The sequence below is a fragment of the Gossypium hirsutum genome, chromosome A06 (assembly GCF_007990345.1).
Source record: "Gossypium hirsutum isolate 1008001.06 chromosome A06, Gossypium_hirsutum_v2.1, whole genome shotgun sequence".
Lineage (NCBI taxonomy): Eukaryota > Viridiplantae > Streptophyta > Magnoliopsida > Malvales > Malvaceae > Gossypium > Gossypium hirsutum.
In genome coordinates, this window is record NC_053429.1 from 28,053,071 (window position 1) to 28,068,521 (window position 15,451).

At 34.4% G+C, this 15,451-nt stretch overlaps 1 protein-coding gene across 1 annotated transcript; it reads right to left on the reverse strand.

Annotated features, from left to right (window-relative positions):
* Positions 1-2,238: 2,238 nt before the first annotated feature.
* Positions 2,239-5,352, reverse strand: LOC107961647 (pectinesterase/pectinesterase inhibitor PPE8B). The gene is made up of 3 exons (XM_016897713.2): positions 4,787-5,352; positions 4,133-4,678; positions 2,239-3,127 (listed from the first exon to the last, which is right to left on the reverse strand). Exons 1-3 carry the CDS (start codon positions 5,085-5,087, stop codon positions 2,430-2,432), a joined length of 1,545 nt encoding a protein of 514 aa, XP_016753202.1. The 5' UTR covers positions 5,088-5,352; the 3' UTR covers positions 2,239-2,429.
* Positions 5,353-15,451: the final 10,099 nt, after the last annotated feature.

The window sequence follows — 15,451 nt, forward strand, 5'->3', positions numbered from 1 at the left end:
AAATTAGCACCAGCTACATCTTCCTCGTTACTCTCAGCAGCTCTTTTATTTCGCAGTTTATAACAATCTGCTTTGACGTGACCTAACTTTTTACAATAGCGACACCTTTTGTCTCGTTTCTTTGATGCTACCAAAACGGAAGCTTGCCTATCTATCTTACTATCTTTGTCGAGTTTGTTTCTACTCAGCAAATGACCCTTCAGATATTCGAACGAGAGTTTGTCTCTGCCATAAATCAGGGTCTCCCTGAAAAACTTGTATGAAGGGGGTAAAGAGCACAATAATAGCATAGCCTAATTTTCATCGTCAATATGAACCTCAACATTCTTTAAATCATTTAAAAGAGTAATGAATTGACTGATGTAATTTCTAAGAAGCTCACATTTGTTCATGGGAAACGTAAATAGACGTTGTTTCAACACTAAACGATTAGCCAAAGACTTAGTCGCATAAAGAGTTTCTAACCTTTTCCACAAGGCGGATGAAGTTTTCTCTATCAATACCTCCTGCAATACCGTATTCGTGAGGCACAACTGGATTGCAGACAAAGTCTTTTTATCAAGCTCTTCCCATTCTGTTTTATTTAGATTCTCAGGTTTTTTCTCAGTAACAACCTTTTTCAAGTTGGATTGAACTAGAATTGCCATCATACGAACTTGCCACAGATTGAAATTTGTCTAACCATCGAACTTCTCAATTTCAAACCTTGTTATTGCCATCTCTGAATGAGCTGATCTATGAAAATTACACTAGCTCTGATACCATTTGATATGATCGACCCGATTAAGCAACAAGTAAAAAATAGTGAAATAAATTGAGAAATTGAACACACAAATTTAACGTGAAAAAACCCCTCTAAAGAAGATAAACAACCACGGGTAAATATAATATTACTATAATGGCAAAAAAATGAAGAGTACAAAAGATGGAGATAAAAATTAAACCCTAAAAACCTGAAAACAAAGAACCTTTAAAACATAAACACAAAATTCTCTAAATGTGTTATGAGTTCTAATATCTAATGGGTGTATTTTCTAAGGTTGTAAAAGAGCCTATTTATAGGCTAAATTCATAGGTCAAATAATAATAAAATAATCTAAACTAATCAGTGTTTGATTGAAACAAATAAACAGAGTTTAACTGAAAGATTAGTTCTCAAATTTGACTGAAAATAGGAGTCATATTTAACAATATAAATAGTTATAATTGCAATTATAACTGCTTGAAAATAAAAAATACAATTGAAGAATAAAAAACAAATTTTTAGGTTAAAAAAAACTTGGAAAGCATTTTACCATCATTAATTCATACATGGTAAATACAATTCACTTTAAAAAAATGTTAAATATGATGCAAAATTTATTTAGGGTTGGGTTATTTATTCAAACTCGAAAGCCCACCTAAATTTTGGAAAGATTTGGGCCTAAATAGTAGGCTTGAAAAATGAACTTGTACAAAAATTAGACCCACTTAAAATATAGTTTCGGCTCGAGCTCAAATATTTAAGGCTTGAGCCTAACTTGTTTTTAATGTTTGTAATATATTATATTATTATTTTTATATATTATGTAACTCATAATACATAAAATTATATTTAGGGATAAATACTAAATTATACATGAATTTTAATAGAATTTGGAATGTTATACATCAACTTAGTTTGATACATTTGTATACATCAAAATTAAATTTTGGTTCAGTTTTCACATTTCATTAATCTCGTTATCTATGTGGCACAATTTTTTTATTAAGTCACGTGTAAATTGCTGACATGACATTTCATTAGGTTAACAAACAAAAAAATTTAATTTATTTTCAACTGGATTAAAAAAATAAACACACTTGAGAAAAGGATTTCATATTTCTCCCAGAAAATCTATTTTTTTATCTAGGTGGAAATAATTTAAATAAATTTTTTTATTTTTTAACTTAATAAAATGCCACATCAACAATTTTCATATGACTTAACAAGAAATTATGCCACATGGATAATGGGGTTAGTGAAATGTAAAAATTGAACCCAAATTAAAGCTTAATGTATACAAATGCACCAAATTAAAGTTAATCTATAACATTGCAGATTCTATCAAAGCTCATGTATAATTTTAATATTTATTCCTTATACTTATAGTAATATATAATATTATAGGTCAAATTTGACTTAATAAACGTAAAATATGTTAATATAACGCTTAAACTCAGTCCTAAGCTGTCTCGGCCCAATACATGAAACAACTCTCAAAATTAATATTAGTTCAAATACTATTATATTAAATGTAATCTTTAATAATTTCATTCATCATTTCTGATAGATTAAAAAAAAGAATCTAAACAAAAGAAAAAAGAAAAAAACCTCTCTAGTGTTATATGAAAGGGATTTTATATTAGAAAAACATAAATGAAGTATTGAAGCTGCGTTGATTGCTTATTTATGCTCCTAATCCGGCAGTGTATTTAACGCCAGTTGACGGTAACCATAGGTCCCCTTCGATCAATCGAGCCACTGTAAAATTGCCAGCTTGAGCCGAGTTATTCAATGCATGGTAGCCAGGCCATTGAACCCTGCCACCAAGGCCAGCCCCAGGCCCAAAATTCATGAACTCAGCATAATACAATGTGTCCAAAGCAAAATCTTGGTTCCATTCAAGCCACCCTTGTGGCCTTACAGCATTACCAATGTAGGATTGCATGATTATGGTCCTTGAATACAGCTTCCAGGGTCTCCCAAGGTATGTAGGAGTAGAGTTAACGAAAGGTAACAAATCCGCATCAGCTGAGATGTTGCAGAATTGGATCGAGAACCCTGTCGGCTGGTTCGGGTCTTTCCGGCCTTGTGCGGTGATCGTGTTCTTCTGGTTCGGTAAGCCTTGCTTGGCTAGGATTTGACAGTTTTGGAATACTACGGAGGCGTCACCAAATATGAAATCCACGGTGCCAGTGATCTTACATTCTCGGAAAAATTGACGCATTGTGTGAGTGTAGAGTGAATCTTGGTAGCCCTTAATGGCACATCGGAAGAAAACTGATAGGTCGGAGTCCGATCGCAATGCTACCGCTTGGTGTTTTTGGGGTCCTGCTGTGTTCTCAAATGTTATGTCCCTTGCTATGAATCCTCTTCCGCTTACAGCTGCAGATTTTAGGACAAAAGCATTCCATGCATATCAGAATATTAATGATCCTATCATTTATTCTTTCCCTAAATCTATTTATTTCACATAGCATATTTATTTCTAGATATTTCTTTTTTTCTTATCTCATCTGTTTTCTTATTTTTATTAATAAAGTTTTGGTGAAATTATGATTTTCTTCTCTACTTGAGATTCAGTACCTATACATTTTGATATCAGTACTTTTATATATATATATTGATACAATACTTAAAATTATTAACAAATTAAAATTATTAACAAATTTTTACTAAACTCTTAAATAAGAGAATAAACACATTTCAGTGCGCTCGAACCAATATCCTTTTGCATTGATAATAAACAATGTCAGTGTCAACTAAATTAAGAATCAATCAACCAATACCTATATTTTAGTTTAACATAATTTCGCCAAGAAAATCACTAACCCAGGTAAAAAAAAAATTCATAATCAACTTTAGTTATTGAATTTGAAATTTTAAAAACAGATAACCGATAGAAATAATCGCCAAATTGAATCTATAATTGAAAAAAACGCATAAACTGTCCGAATCGAAATCAACTAAACCGATTGAGTCGATTTTAACTTAAAATTACTTTCCCCATGTTTAATTATGTGGATTGAATTATTAATTTTTAAAGTGATCAAAATGTAATTACTCTGCCCAGGCCACCTATCTCTCTGTAGAATTAATAATTTCTGAAGGGATAAAAAATGGAAAAAGAAAATCTGTCTGGCCTTGAGCTGTACAAATGAAATAACTAATATCAAATGAGCCTTAGTCTTAACTTGTAGTTAATAATGGCCCCAACCCATGAGCTGAAGGAGGTAGGCTAGTTGGTCCAGTAGGGCAGTGAGCAACCCTTGCATTGAATTTTGCTTATACTATAATGTGTGGTCAGGTAGGCTCAGGTTTCCTCCCTCATTTCAAGAAAACCATCAACACAAATATTAAAGAAAAATGGCTTAAATTTAGAATACTGACCGAATGTTGCTGATCGAAATGTGGTCCAACCATCAACAAAGCTTCGGTTCCCTGATATGATTGTCCCATTTATTCCATCACCAACCATCATCAGGTTCCATTTCTTCTTTTTGATTTCCACATTCTCTTTATACAAACCCTTCTTGATGTAAATCACATATCGCTTCATACTGTAATCAGGGGCTGCTGCCACAGCATCCATTATGTTAGTAAAGGTCCCTGTCCCGTCTAATGCAACCACAACATCGGCTGTTACCCCGTTTGCTTGCAACAGTATCTGGTCTTCCCTTTCGAACCATGATGGGAAACGGTTCTTCTCTGCAACTTTCCTTTCAACGTTGGATCTGGAATCGGGACCTGGTGGTTGCACCATGGTGAGAAGGTCACTGACCAGTGAAGTGACTTGGTTCAGACCCCCTGCTACAACTGTTTTGGCGATGCCATTTGTACCCTCGAACCCTTCAATGCATGTCTCCTGATTTGCCATTGCAGCACTCAACCATGTCCTTAAATCAGAAGCTACATCACCGGTGCTGTTGTGTTTACCTACAAATTATAGTTGAAATTACAGTTAACCAGAGAGACCACAAAAGTTGCATGTGATCACAAGTACTTTCTGATTAAAAGTTAAAGCAACAAAGGGAGAGTAAGTACCATTTGGATTCTGGGAAGCAGACAGAGACCAGCTTAGCTGATCAGCAGAAAAATCCAAGAGATCAAGGCAATCAGAAATGGCATTAGAAAGTCGAAAATCACCAAAAAAGCTGCCAAACTGGGAAACGATGGGGATCACTTTTCTTATAGCATCAATGGTGGTCCTTAGAGAGCCTGCAAACTCAGCAGGTGGCACATTTACCGGAAATTCATGGCTGCTACCGGCATTGGAACTGGAGTAGAAACAAAGAGCAAGCGAGAAGAGCAAGAAATAGGAAGAGGGTGAGGAAAATTTTGGCATGTTTATGGGCAATAAAAAAAGAATGAAGAAATGTACTTGGAAATTAAAGAAAAAAGGATAGCATGTCGTGAAGAAGACGCAGGGAGAGAGAGGTGTAAATGATATTTATGGAGGAGAGAGTGGGGAGTTCTGCTGGGAGGAAGGTGAAGGAATTAAAGAGGGAAGTTGAATCTTGAAGATGACCGATGACTGACGACTTGGATGACATGAATCATGGTTTCAGTGACACAGTGACAGCGTTGCTTGTGGCCAGTTTATCTTTGTGTCGGCGGTGAAAAAAGTGACGATATATATATATATTTTTAATTGCAACCAACAGACTCGGAAATTCTAGCGAACGCTAGCTTCCGTAAGTTCCAGTTTAGTACCAACGTAGACTACTGAGTAATCCGGTAAAAATACTACAAAAGTTATATGAAAATATAAAAAAGTACTAAGGAATATAAAAAAAATTATAAATGGGTATTAAAAATTATGAGAAAGTATCAAATATTATTTATCTTAAAACAATATTTTTTATTTAATTTTTAATATTTTAACATTTATCCTTATACATAACAAAGTTATTGGTATGCAAAATTGTTATTTTTAAAATATCAAATTTTGGTTCACCCCAACAAAATTTTTTATTTTGAAAAATAATATTTTTTATTTCAAAGATGAATTTCTCATTTAAAAAAAAACTTATGAAAGAGTATCAAAATATATGAGAGAATATAAAAAACTAAAAGGGAATACAAAGGCCGGCTTTGGGAGTGTGGCCTCCCAAGACCTAGGGCTAGAAAGGGTCTAATTTTTTTTTCTTCAGCTTTTAATATGGGAAAAAAAATCTTCAGTTTTTTAAGACTTTTGATTAATGCTTCATAGCATGCAGGAAAAAAATAGAAAAGAAAATAAAAGGGACCTTCAATTCTTCACCATAAACATTTCATCTTCAACTTCTTGGCTTCTCCAAATCACCTCTAGTTCCCAAATTTTAACTCCTACCATTAAAATTAATGGAAAATTTTAATTTCCCCTAAAAATATCAATGGTTACTAGCATTCAACCTTCTTTATTTTTCCATAACCATGACAATAGGAGAAAATTTCTGCAAGTTAGATAAGGCCAAATTTCATTTGAGTAATACATCATTCGTTAGTCATCAACATCAATCAATTCAAGTTATTAATTTTTACTTTATATTTGAGAGGTTGAGAGCTTGAGATTCTAAAATAATTTTTCTGACAGTCGACAGTGGCTTTGAAGTGGTTATGCCAGATTGCTAGTATTCAACAGGCTGCTACGCCTGCTTATTGCCCATGGTGCCTCCCATCTGTGGTTTGTCGGCTTACCATTGTTGCAAGTATAATTCTCCCTCTTTCCTTTTCGTTCTTGCAATTTTTTCATTCTTAATTTGATGACATATTTGGGTCTTAACTAATAAAGTCATTAAGTTAGCCTTATATTTAGCTTCTCCCTCGAATTCATTTTTTGATGAACCATAGTACAGTATACTACTGCATACCCTTTCTATAACACCCTTAACTAGTATCGGTAATTAGACTAGGTTACGGAGTATTATGACACATATTGAAACAATTTCCAGCATTAAACCAATCATTTATTCAACTAAGCATCAACATTCAAAACTACGTTTCATTCACAGAAAAAATACATTTACAGGCCCTAAAATGAGCTTACGTGGCCATAAAATTAATTTAGAAACAATTAGGAACTAAATTGAATCAAAACAGATAAGTATGGAAAACTTGAAAATTTTGGAAATAGAGGTCATACGGTCGTGTGGATTAGGGACATGACTGTGTCTCAGCCCATGTGCCCACCCGTGTAACTCATTGACTTGGGTCCTATGGCCGTGTCGAATGTCGTGTGCCAGACCGTATGGGTATTTGAAATATGGTCATACAGCCGTGTCACAGACCGTGTGCCATGTCGTGTGAAACCTGCACCTAAAAATCACTTTGAGTGTGACACACGACCATGTGACAGTCTGTGTCCCAGGCTGTGTGCACCTAAAGTTTGATTCCAAAACAAGACATTTCGACACTAATACCTTAGGTGTCAAGACAAACCATAATCAGCTATAAACATGCTTTCAAACACCTACAATTAAGTAAAAAACATACCTATTTCATACAATTTATGTACCTAACCAATGTGCCCTTAATGACGCCACAAATTTCATACATGTGGATTAAACATTTCATTTAAAACATCACCATCTTATCTAAGTTATTCAATCCACAATAATGCCTTCAAATACTAAATGCCAAACTTCATAAACAAGGCAAATCAAGCGTGTCCATTTTATAGTTTAACTACCTTATGATCATTCCATATATTCTATCACCATAAGATTTACCAAATCCAAAACAATACCTATCAACCAAAAGCACAAACATTGCCATACCAAAATAATATCAACATGAAACATAACTTACCAATTCACAACCATAAGAGTTTAATTACAACTCAACTAACATATTAATCTTAGCCACATCAAACCCTATATACATGCCACAACCAAAATGACTCAAAGACAAAAACTACAAAAAAGAGTCTGGATAGTGTGTGAGTTGAAGTTGATCCGTCTGAACCGTTTTGTAAAACATTAACTACAGAAACAAAACAAAGCGAGTAATCTTATAAAGCTTAGTAAGTCCATAGTCAAAATTCAATTTAACTTGCCTTAACTCATAATAGATCATTAATTAACTTAAATCATTAAACCCTGACAACCATTTTCATAGTCACATATCATTAGTACCAAAATATTCAAACATATAATTCGATATACATAATGGCTCAAGTTAAAACTATTCACGCTTCCATACATATTCACATATATATCCAAACTAGTCATTATACATAACTTCAATTCATGGAATGATTTTACATTTAATCATAAAGTTTCATGGCCCGTTAAACTATAGCAAATTGACTCGGATACTCGGGTTTCCTCCAAAACATACCAGAGAGCATCGAAATGCTAACAGAGGCATTGTAGTGCAAATATAGAGGCATTGAAGTGCAAACAGGGGCATCGAAGTGCAAATAGAGGCATCGAAGTATAATCCCATACAAGCGCTCATACTAACCTTATTAGCATGTTAATCATATCCTAACCGTTTACTACATTCAACCGAGCATTATAATTAAATTCACAATATTGATAAATCAATCATTTAAAGGCACTTCTTGTTTTCATACACATACCATAAATCCTTTATATTCATTTCAATTTTGTGCAACCACAAAATTCATCACTTCTGAATATTCATTTATCATTTGTACTCAATCACAACATTTAATAATTTATAGGTAAATAATGAAATTTCACATTAAATACATTTATCCAGCAAACATTAACACTTACACTATGAACTTACTTATTATATACCAATGGTTGACTCGTAGTGACAATTCCGTAATTTTTCCTTTTCTTTGGTTATCCTCTATTGGAATCAAATATTGAACTATAATAATTAAATTCAAATTTATCAAATTCAATTACATATTCTAACTCAATTTTATGCATATGACCCTTAAGTTTTCATTATTTACACATTTCCCTGAACTTTTACATTTCTCACGGATTAGTCCCAAAACCCGAAACTCCAAATTTAACAAGATTTTTCAAATACCCATGCTAGCCGAAGATATTCCTATACTAGTATAGTCCATATTTATTCAAAAGTCACACAAGTTCTATGTAAATTTTAACATTTAATCAAATTGGTCCTTTAACTAAAAACTAACAAAAATCACTTCACAAACTAGTTCTAAATCAACAACCAAGACTACAAATTTATCATTTAACATCAAAACTAACTAAGATTCATTAATGGCAAAAACCAAAATCCTTAGTAGTTTCGAAAATGAAGATACGAGTTAATTGGAACTAGTTGCAAAGATCTCAAAAACATAAAAATTACAAGAGACGGTTATAAATTCGCTTACACTCAAGAATTTCAAATGGCTGAACCTTCAACACTCTCCCATGGTTTCTTTCTTTCAATTTTTCGGTGCAAACATACTAAGGAAGATGATGATAATTATTCTTTTACTTTTCTTGAACTTATAATTGTTTAATTACCATATTACCCTTTAATAAAATTTACATTTTAACCTATTTCCAACCCTTGACCATCCATACTAAATAAAAAAAGTATATTTGCTATATAAAACCTCCCGCTTACATTAATTAGGCCACTTAGTCACTAAAATCAATAGTAATTAAGTTTAGCATCATTTACAAATTAGTCCTTTTTAACTAATTAACCAGTCAAACATTAAAATTTCTAAACCGAACTTTCACATAACAAAATAATATCTCCTACTAAATATTTAGAGCTCGGTTTACAGAAACAATGTCTCGATACTTCATTTTCTGAAACCACTTGACTTTTGGGACAAACCACTATGCTTAACTATTTATTCAATTAATTAAAATTCATCTAATCAAAATTAAATATAAATTTTGGTAGACTCATATAATTTAAATGCTAATTATTTTGATCTTATTCGTCAGATTTGTGGTCCTGAAACCACTATTTTCAATACCACTGAAAACGGGCTGTTATACTTTCTTTATGACTTTATGCTATTGAAATTTTAATTATTTTTGTTACTCATTTAATTTTTTAGTTGCATTTCACTCACAAATAATTGGATATTGTTAATTACCATGTCTGTTTATAATTGATTATTATAATTATATTTATAGAATTCCAATGACTTGATTTGAGTTTTGAAATTAGCAATTGTGAAAGCAAATATTCAACATGGAATTCTTTTATCAGGTGCTATTGTTTTATTTTCTTGTGGTACTTGAGTATTTGATTTATCTTTTATCTACAATGTTACCTAAAAAACATTTATCTAGAAGTGAAAAAAAGAAAAAGAGAAAACGTGCTAAAGAGTTTAAAAAATCACAGCAAGGTGCTATTGATAAATTTTTTTTAAAAAAAGTAGTTTCTAATGAAAATTTGGATCAATCAAATGAAAGTTTACATAATGATGTCAATGAGAATGATGAAATTAATGATCCAAATGAGCCTTGTTAAGGTATTTTTCTCTTTCGTATAATGGGATAGGCTCATTAATGTTGGTGAAGTAGATACACATTCTCCACTTACCACTAGCCTTCTTCACCATTACTACATTTGAAACCCAGTTAGGGTATGCAACCTCTTTGATGAATCCAATTGACAACAATTTTCCCACTTCCTGTCTTATGATTTCTACAACTTGCGTCGCAAATTTTCTTTTCTTTTGTTTCACTGGCTTAGCCTTAGGGAGAACATTTAATCTATGAAAAATTATCCGACGATCCACCTTTGGCATATCTACAACTGACCAGGCAAAAATATTAGCATTTGCCTTTAAGCAGTTTACCAAGTTCTCCATTTCCTCTACTTTTAATGTTGATGAAATCTTAACCACCTTGTCTACATTATCGTAAAAGAATTGCAAAGTTTCCAAAACTTCTGCAGCTTTTGGTTTCTTTGCTCTCTCCCCATTCCTAGCATCCAAACTGTCCAAGTCAAAAAGTTGACTATCTGCCCCTGTTTGTTGCGAGCTATGCCCCTACTACACCTGTTTGCATGTTTGTTTCACAGACAACATATGGCATTGTTTAGTTGTTCTCTAATCGAACTAAATGAATCCTATACCAGTTCTTGTAGGAAACTTGATCTTAATGCAAAAGGTCGTTACCATCATCTTGGCCATTCTAATTATGGAACGCCTAAAGATAGCGTTGCATGTCATAGGATGATCGACTATAAAAATAAGACATTACTCAGTCATGGTAATGGGCAAAGTGATGCAACCCTTTACCTCAACAAGATGGTTCGCGAAACCATACAATAGGCTCGTCCTCTTCAGTGCTTGCTCTTTCAAACCCATTTTTCTGATAAGCTTCCCTTGTCAATACCTCAGCTGCGCTGCCACTATCCATTAGTATCCTTTTCACCTCAAAACCTACAATAGTTGTCGAAGCCATCATCGGATCATTTCCTTCTTCATCGCAAACTAATTCTTCATCTTTATTACTAAAATCCACTCACCATTTTTCCTACTGACATAACACTCCTGAGATGTGCCTTTCTCTTCGTATTAGATGTAACACCCTTTAACTCCTACTTGTCGCCGGAACAGGGTTACGAAGCATTATCAGAACTTTCAGAACATTTTACAAATAATTCATGTAAATTACTATTCATTAACTGAGATCATTCAAAACATCCCTTAATTGGACCCTCAAGGCCTAATACAAGCATTAGAATCGAGTTGGGACTTAATCGGGAAATCTAAGACTTTTTCGTGAAATTTCAAAATTTTCTAAGTTACAAGGCTAACACACTCATGTGCCCCGAGGGACATTGTAATACCCTTTACCCGTACCTGAGACCGGGACACTGTAACATACTCGGGTATTTTCAGAAAATACGTGTTATAAAATTTCATTCTAATTTAAAACCGATCAAACAACTTCATAACGTCTCGATTATGGACTTACGAGGTCCAAAACATACATTAAAAGTGATCTGGGATTAAACTGAAAACTATAGAAAATTTTTGTAAAATTCCTAGGGTTATGCCTCACACGCCCATGTGGAGGCAAAGCACATGCCCGTGTGCTTGGGGACACGCCTATGACCCCACCCGTGTTGAATTATTACGATTTATTTTTCATTTCGAACCTACAAGGATTTTCACACGGCCAAGCACATGCCCTTATCCCTCTCACGCCTTAGACACGCCCGTGTCGTTGCCTGTGTCCAAAAACCCGAAAATTGTTTTTATGTCATCATCATTCATTTTGAGGCACACGGCCAAGGCACACGCCCGTGTGCTAGGCCGTGCCCTCCACACGGTTGAGACACATGGCTGTGTCTCTACCCTTGTGTTTACTACTATGCAAATTGACCTAAAATTTTAGGTCCAGGGGACACACAGTCAGGCAACACGCCTATGGGGCTGCTCGTGTGTTATACACGGCCTAGACATATACCCATGTGGTCCTTTTTAGGGATATTTTCCGAGCCTTTGGTCACCCTTTATCATCCATACACACTTAAAGACTTCAATGGTGTTTAACATGGCCTAATCATACTCTTAAACAACCTTAGCATAACCCAATTGCATGTCAACCTCATCTCATCGGTTTAGTACATGCTAAATTATCCTTTTTGTATTAGGGATTAACATAGCACATTTTACATTTAGGCCATGTTATAACCATATACCATTATATGCTATGTCCACTATCAAATTATTAGGTTCCATTTCAATCATTCATTCATGATAAACCTCATCACCATATCTCATGAAACATTTAATCATAGACATGCATCACTAGTAGGTTTACTACCTACATCAATATGCGCCGTATCTCATGGCCATATACAAAAGAATAAGTATATCATTTAGGCCCTTACATTGGCTGGCCAAATGACACATATAACAAAATAACCAAAAATCCTATACATGCCATTAAACAAAATGAAAGTATCTATATACTAAAGCAAGACAAGTCGATAGTGTGTTGATTCTCCAACCGTCTTCCAATCTTCACGAGTCCACAAGCTCTGTAAGACAGGGAAAAGAGAAGGGGGTAAGCATTTATATGCTTAGTAAGTTCGGATAACTGAAAAGTAAACTTACAGGTTAATTAGCATACAACCATATTTAGGCAATAATTCCAACAAGCATGAAATAGTTTCCCTATGACATGCACTCAATCATCAAGTTAGTCTCATAACAATACATCATGTCATTAGTCTTAGATGAGCTCATCAATTCAATATTTCCATTCTTTATTTCTTAGGTTAATCCCGTTGAATTTCTCGAAAATCTCGATGGATAGCTCAATTACCATCAAGTCACACAAATGATCATCTCGAGTATGCACTCTCAATTAAGTCCGGACTAGTAATCTCATGCATGGGTAAATTGAGCTATAAGTCCGGACTAGTAATCTCAATTACCATCAAGTCACACAAGTGATCATCTCGAGTACACATGCATGGGTAAGCGTTTATATGCTTAGTAAGTCCGAACTAGTAATCTCATGCATGGGTAAATTTTTGAACATAAACCCTAGCTTGAAATATGGGTAGAAATAGAGAAAGCAAGTTACGAGGATTTCAAAAATACAAAGAACGTTAAAAATAGGGCTAAGGAGCACTTACTATTGAGCTTGAAAATGTTGAAAACCCTAGCTATGGAGACCCTTAGAATTTCGACAGCATAGAGAAGAAAATAATCTAATTTTAGCTTGATTTTTCCCTTTTTATTTTGTTTATTACCAAATGACCAAAATACCCTTCTTTACTAAACTTCTAAAATTTTCCATGCATGCCCTTTTTTGTCCAAAAATTTAGAAATTAGGAAAATTACTCTTTAAGGACCTCTAATTAATATTCCAAAGCAATTTCATACAAATTGCTTCTAGAATCCAAGTTTTGCAATTTATTCAATTTGGTCCCTAATTTCCAAGTGGACACATTACACATAGAATTTCTTCATGAAACTTTAACACATGTTTATTTTCATATCCTAGACCTCATAATGATCATAAAATAATTATCTTAATGTTAGGTCCCAAAACCACCATTCCGACTAAGCCCTAATTCGGGATGTTACATTTCTCCCCCTCAGAGACTTTCGTCCTTGAAAGTTTTACCAGTAAATAGGTTCGGATATTGACTTCTCATGGTTTCTTCAGGTTCTCATGTGGCCTCTTCTACTCCGTGTCTATGCCATAAGGCTTTCACCAAGGCTATATTCTTATTCCTTAATTGTTTGACTTCTCGAGCCACAATCTTGACCGGTTCTTCAACATAAGTCATGTTCGGTCTAAGTTCAAGTTCCGTAGGTGAAATCACATGGGAGGGGTTGATTGATATCGTCGCAACATGGATACATGGAATACATCATGAATATTTTCCAATTCAGGTGGCAATGCTAAATGGTAGGCTAACGGTCCAACTTTCTTAGTAATCTCGTAGGGTCCAATAAACCTTGGAATCAATTTGCCTTTTCGACCAAATCTCAAGACCTTTTTCCATGGGGATACTTTCAAGAACACGTTGTCTCCAACTTGAAATTCAATCTCTTTTCTTTTCAAATTAGCATATGACTTTGCCTATCCAATGCCGCTTTCAAACAATCACGTATCACTTTAACCTTTTCTTCAGTTTCCTTAATCAAATCAACACCATGAATCTGATGCTCTTTGAGTTCTGTCCAGTACAATGGTGTCTGACACTTTCGGCCATACAATGCCTCATAAGGTGCCATTTTTAAACTTGTCTAGAAACTGTTGTTCTAGGCAAATTCCACCAATGGTAAATAATTTTCCCAACTGCCTTGAAGTTCACGGACACAACACCTTAACATGTCCTCTAGAGTCTGAATCGTCCGTTCAGACTGACCATCTATCTGTGGGTGGAATGCCGTACTAAAACTCAACTTTGTACCCAAGGCTTTTTGCAGCTTCTTCTAAAATCTCGAAGTAAATCTCGGGTCCCTGTCTGAAATAATCAATAATGGTACCTCTTGTAATCTCACAATCTCAGATAAGTACAAGTCAGCTAATCTGTCAAGAGAGAAATCTGTCCGTACAGGAATAAAATGAGCCGACTTCGTTAGTCTATCAACTATAACCCAAATGACATTTTTCTTCTTCGGTGTTAATGGCAATCTTGTCACAAAATCCATAGCATTGCTGTCCCATTTCCATTCGGGAACTATCATGGGCTATAATAAACCTGAAGGTACTTGGTGTTCAGCCTTGACTTGTTGACATATCAAGCATTTCGATACAAATTCGGAGATGTCTCTTTTCATGCCATTCCACCAGTACATTTTCTTCAAATCATTATACATCTTGGTACTTCCCAGATGAATAGATAAAAGACTATTATGCTCCTCTTGCAAAATTTTTTGAGTAAGCTCATTGTCTCTCGGTACACAGATCCTGTCTTTGAACATCAAGCAACAGTTGGGACCAATCCAAAAATCTGATTCGGTGCCTATCCCGTATTGAGTTCTCTTGGCTTGTAAATTGCTATCATTGATCTGAGCTGCACAAATTTCTTGTAGAAATATTGGTCTGGCTCTTAACTCTGCCAAAACTGAACCATCAGCTAACAAGGCCAACTGCGTGTTCAAGGCCGTCAAAGCAAACAAGGATTTTCTGCTTAGTGCATCTGCAACCACATTCGCCTTTCCCGAGTGGTAGTCAATAATCAGTTCATAATCTTTAATTAGCTCTAACCATCTCTGTTGTCTCAGATTCAATTCTTTTTGAGTCATCAAATATTTCAAACTCTTGTGATCTGTGAATATAC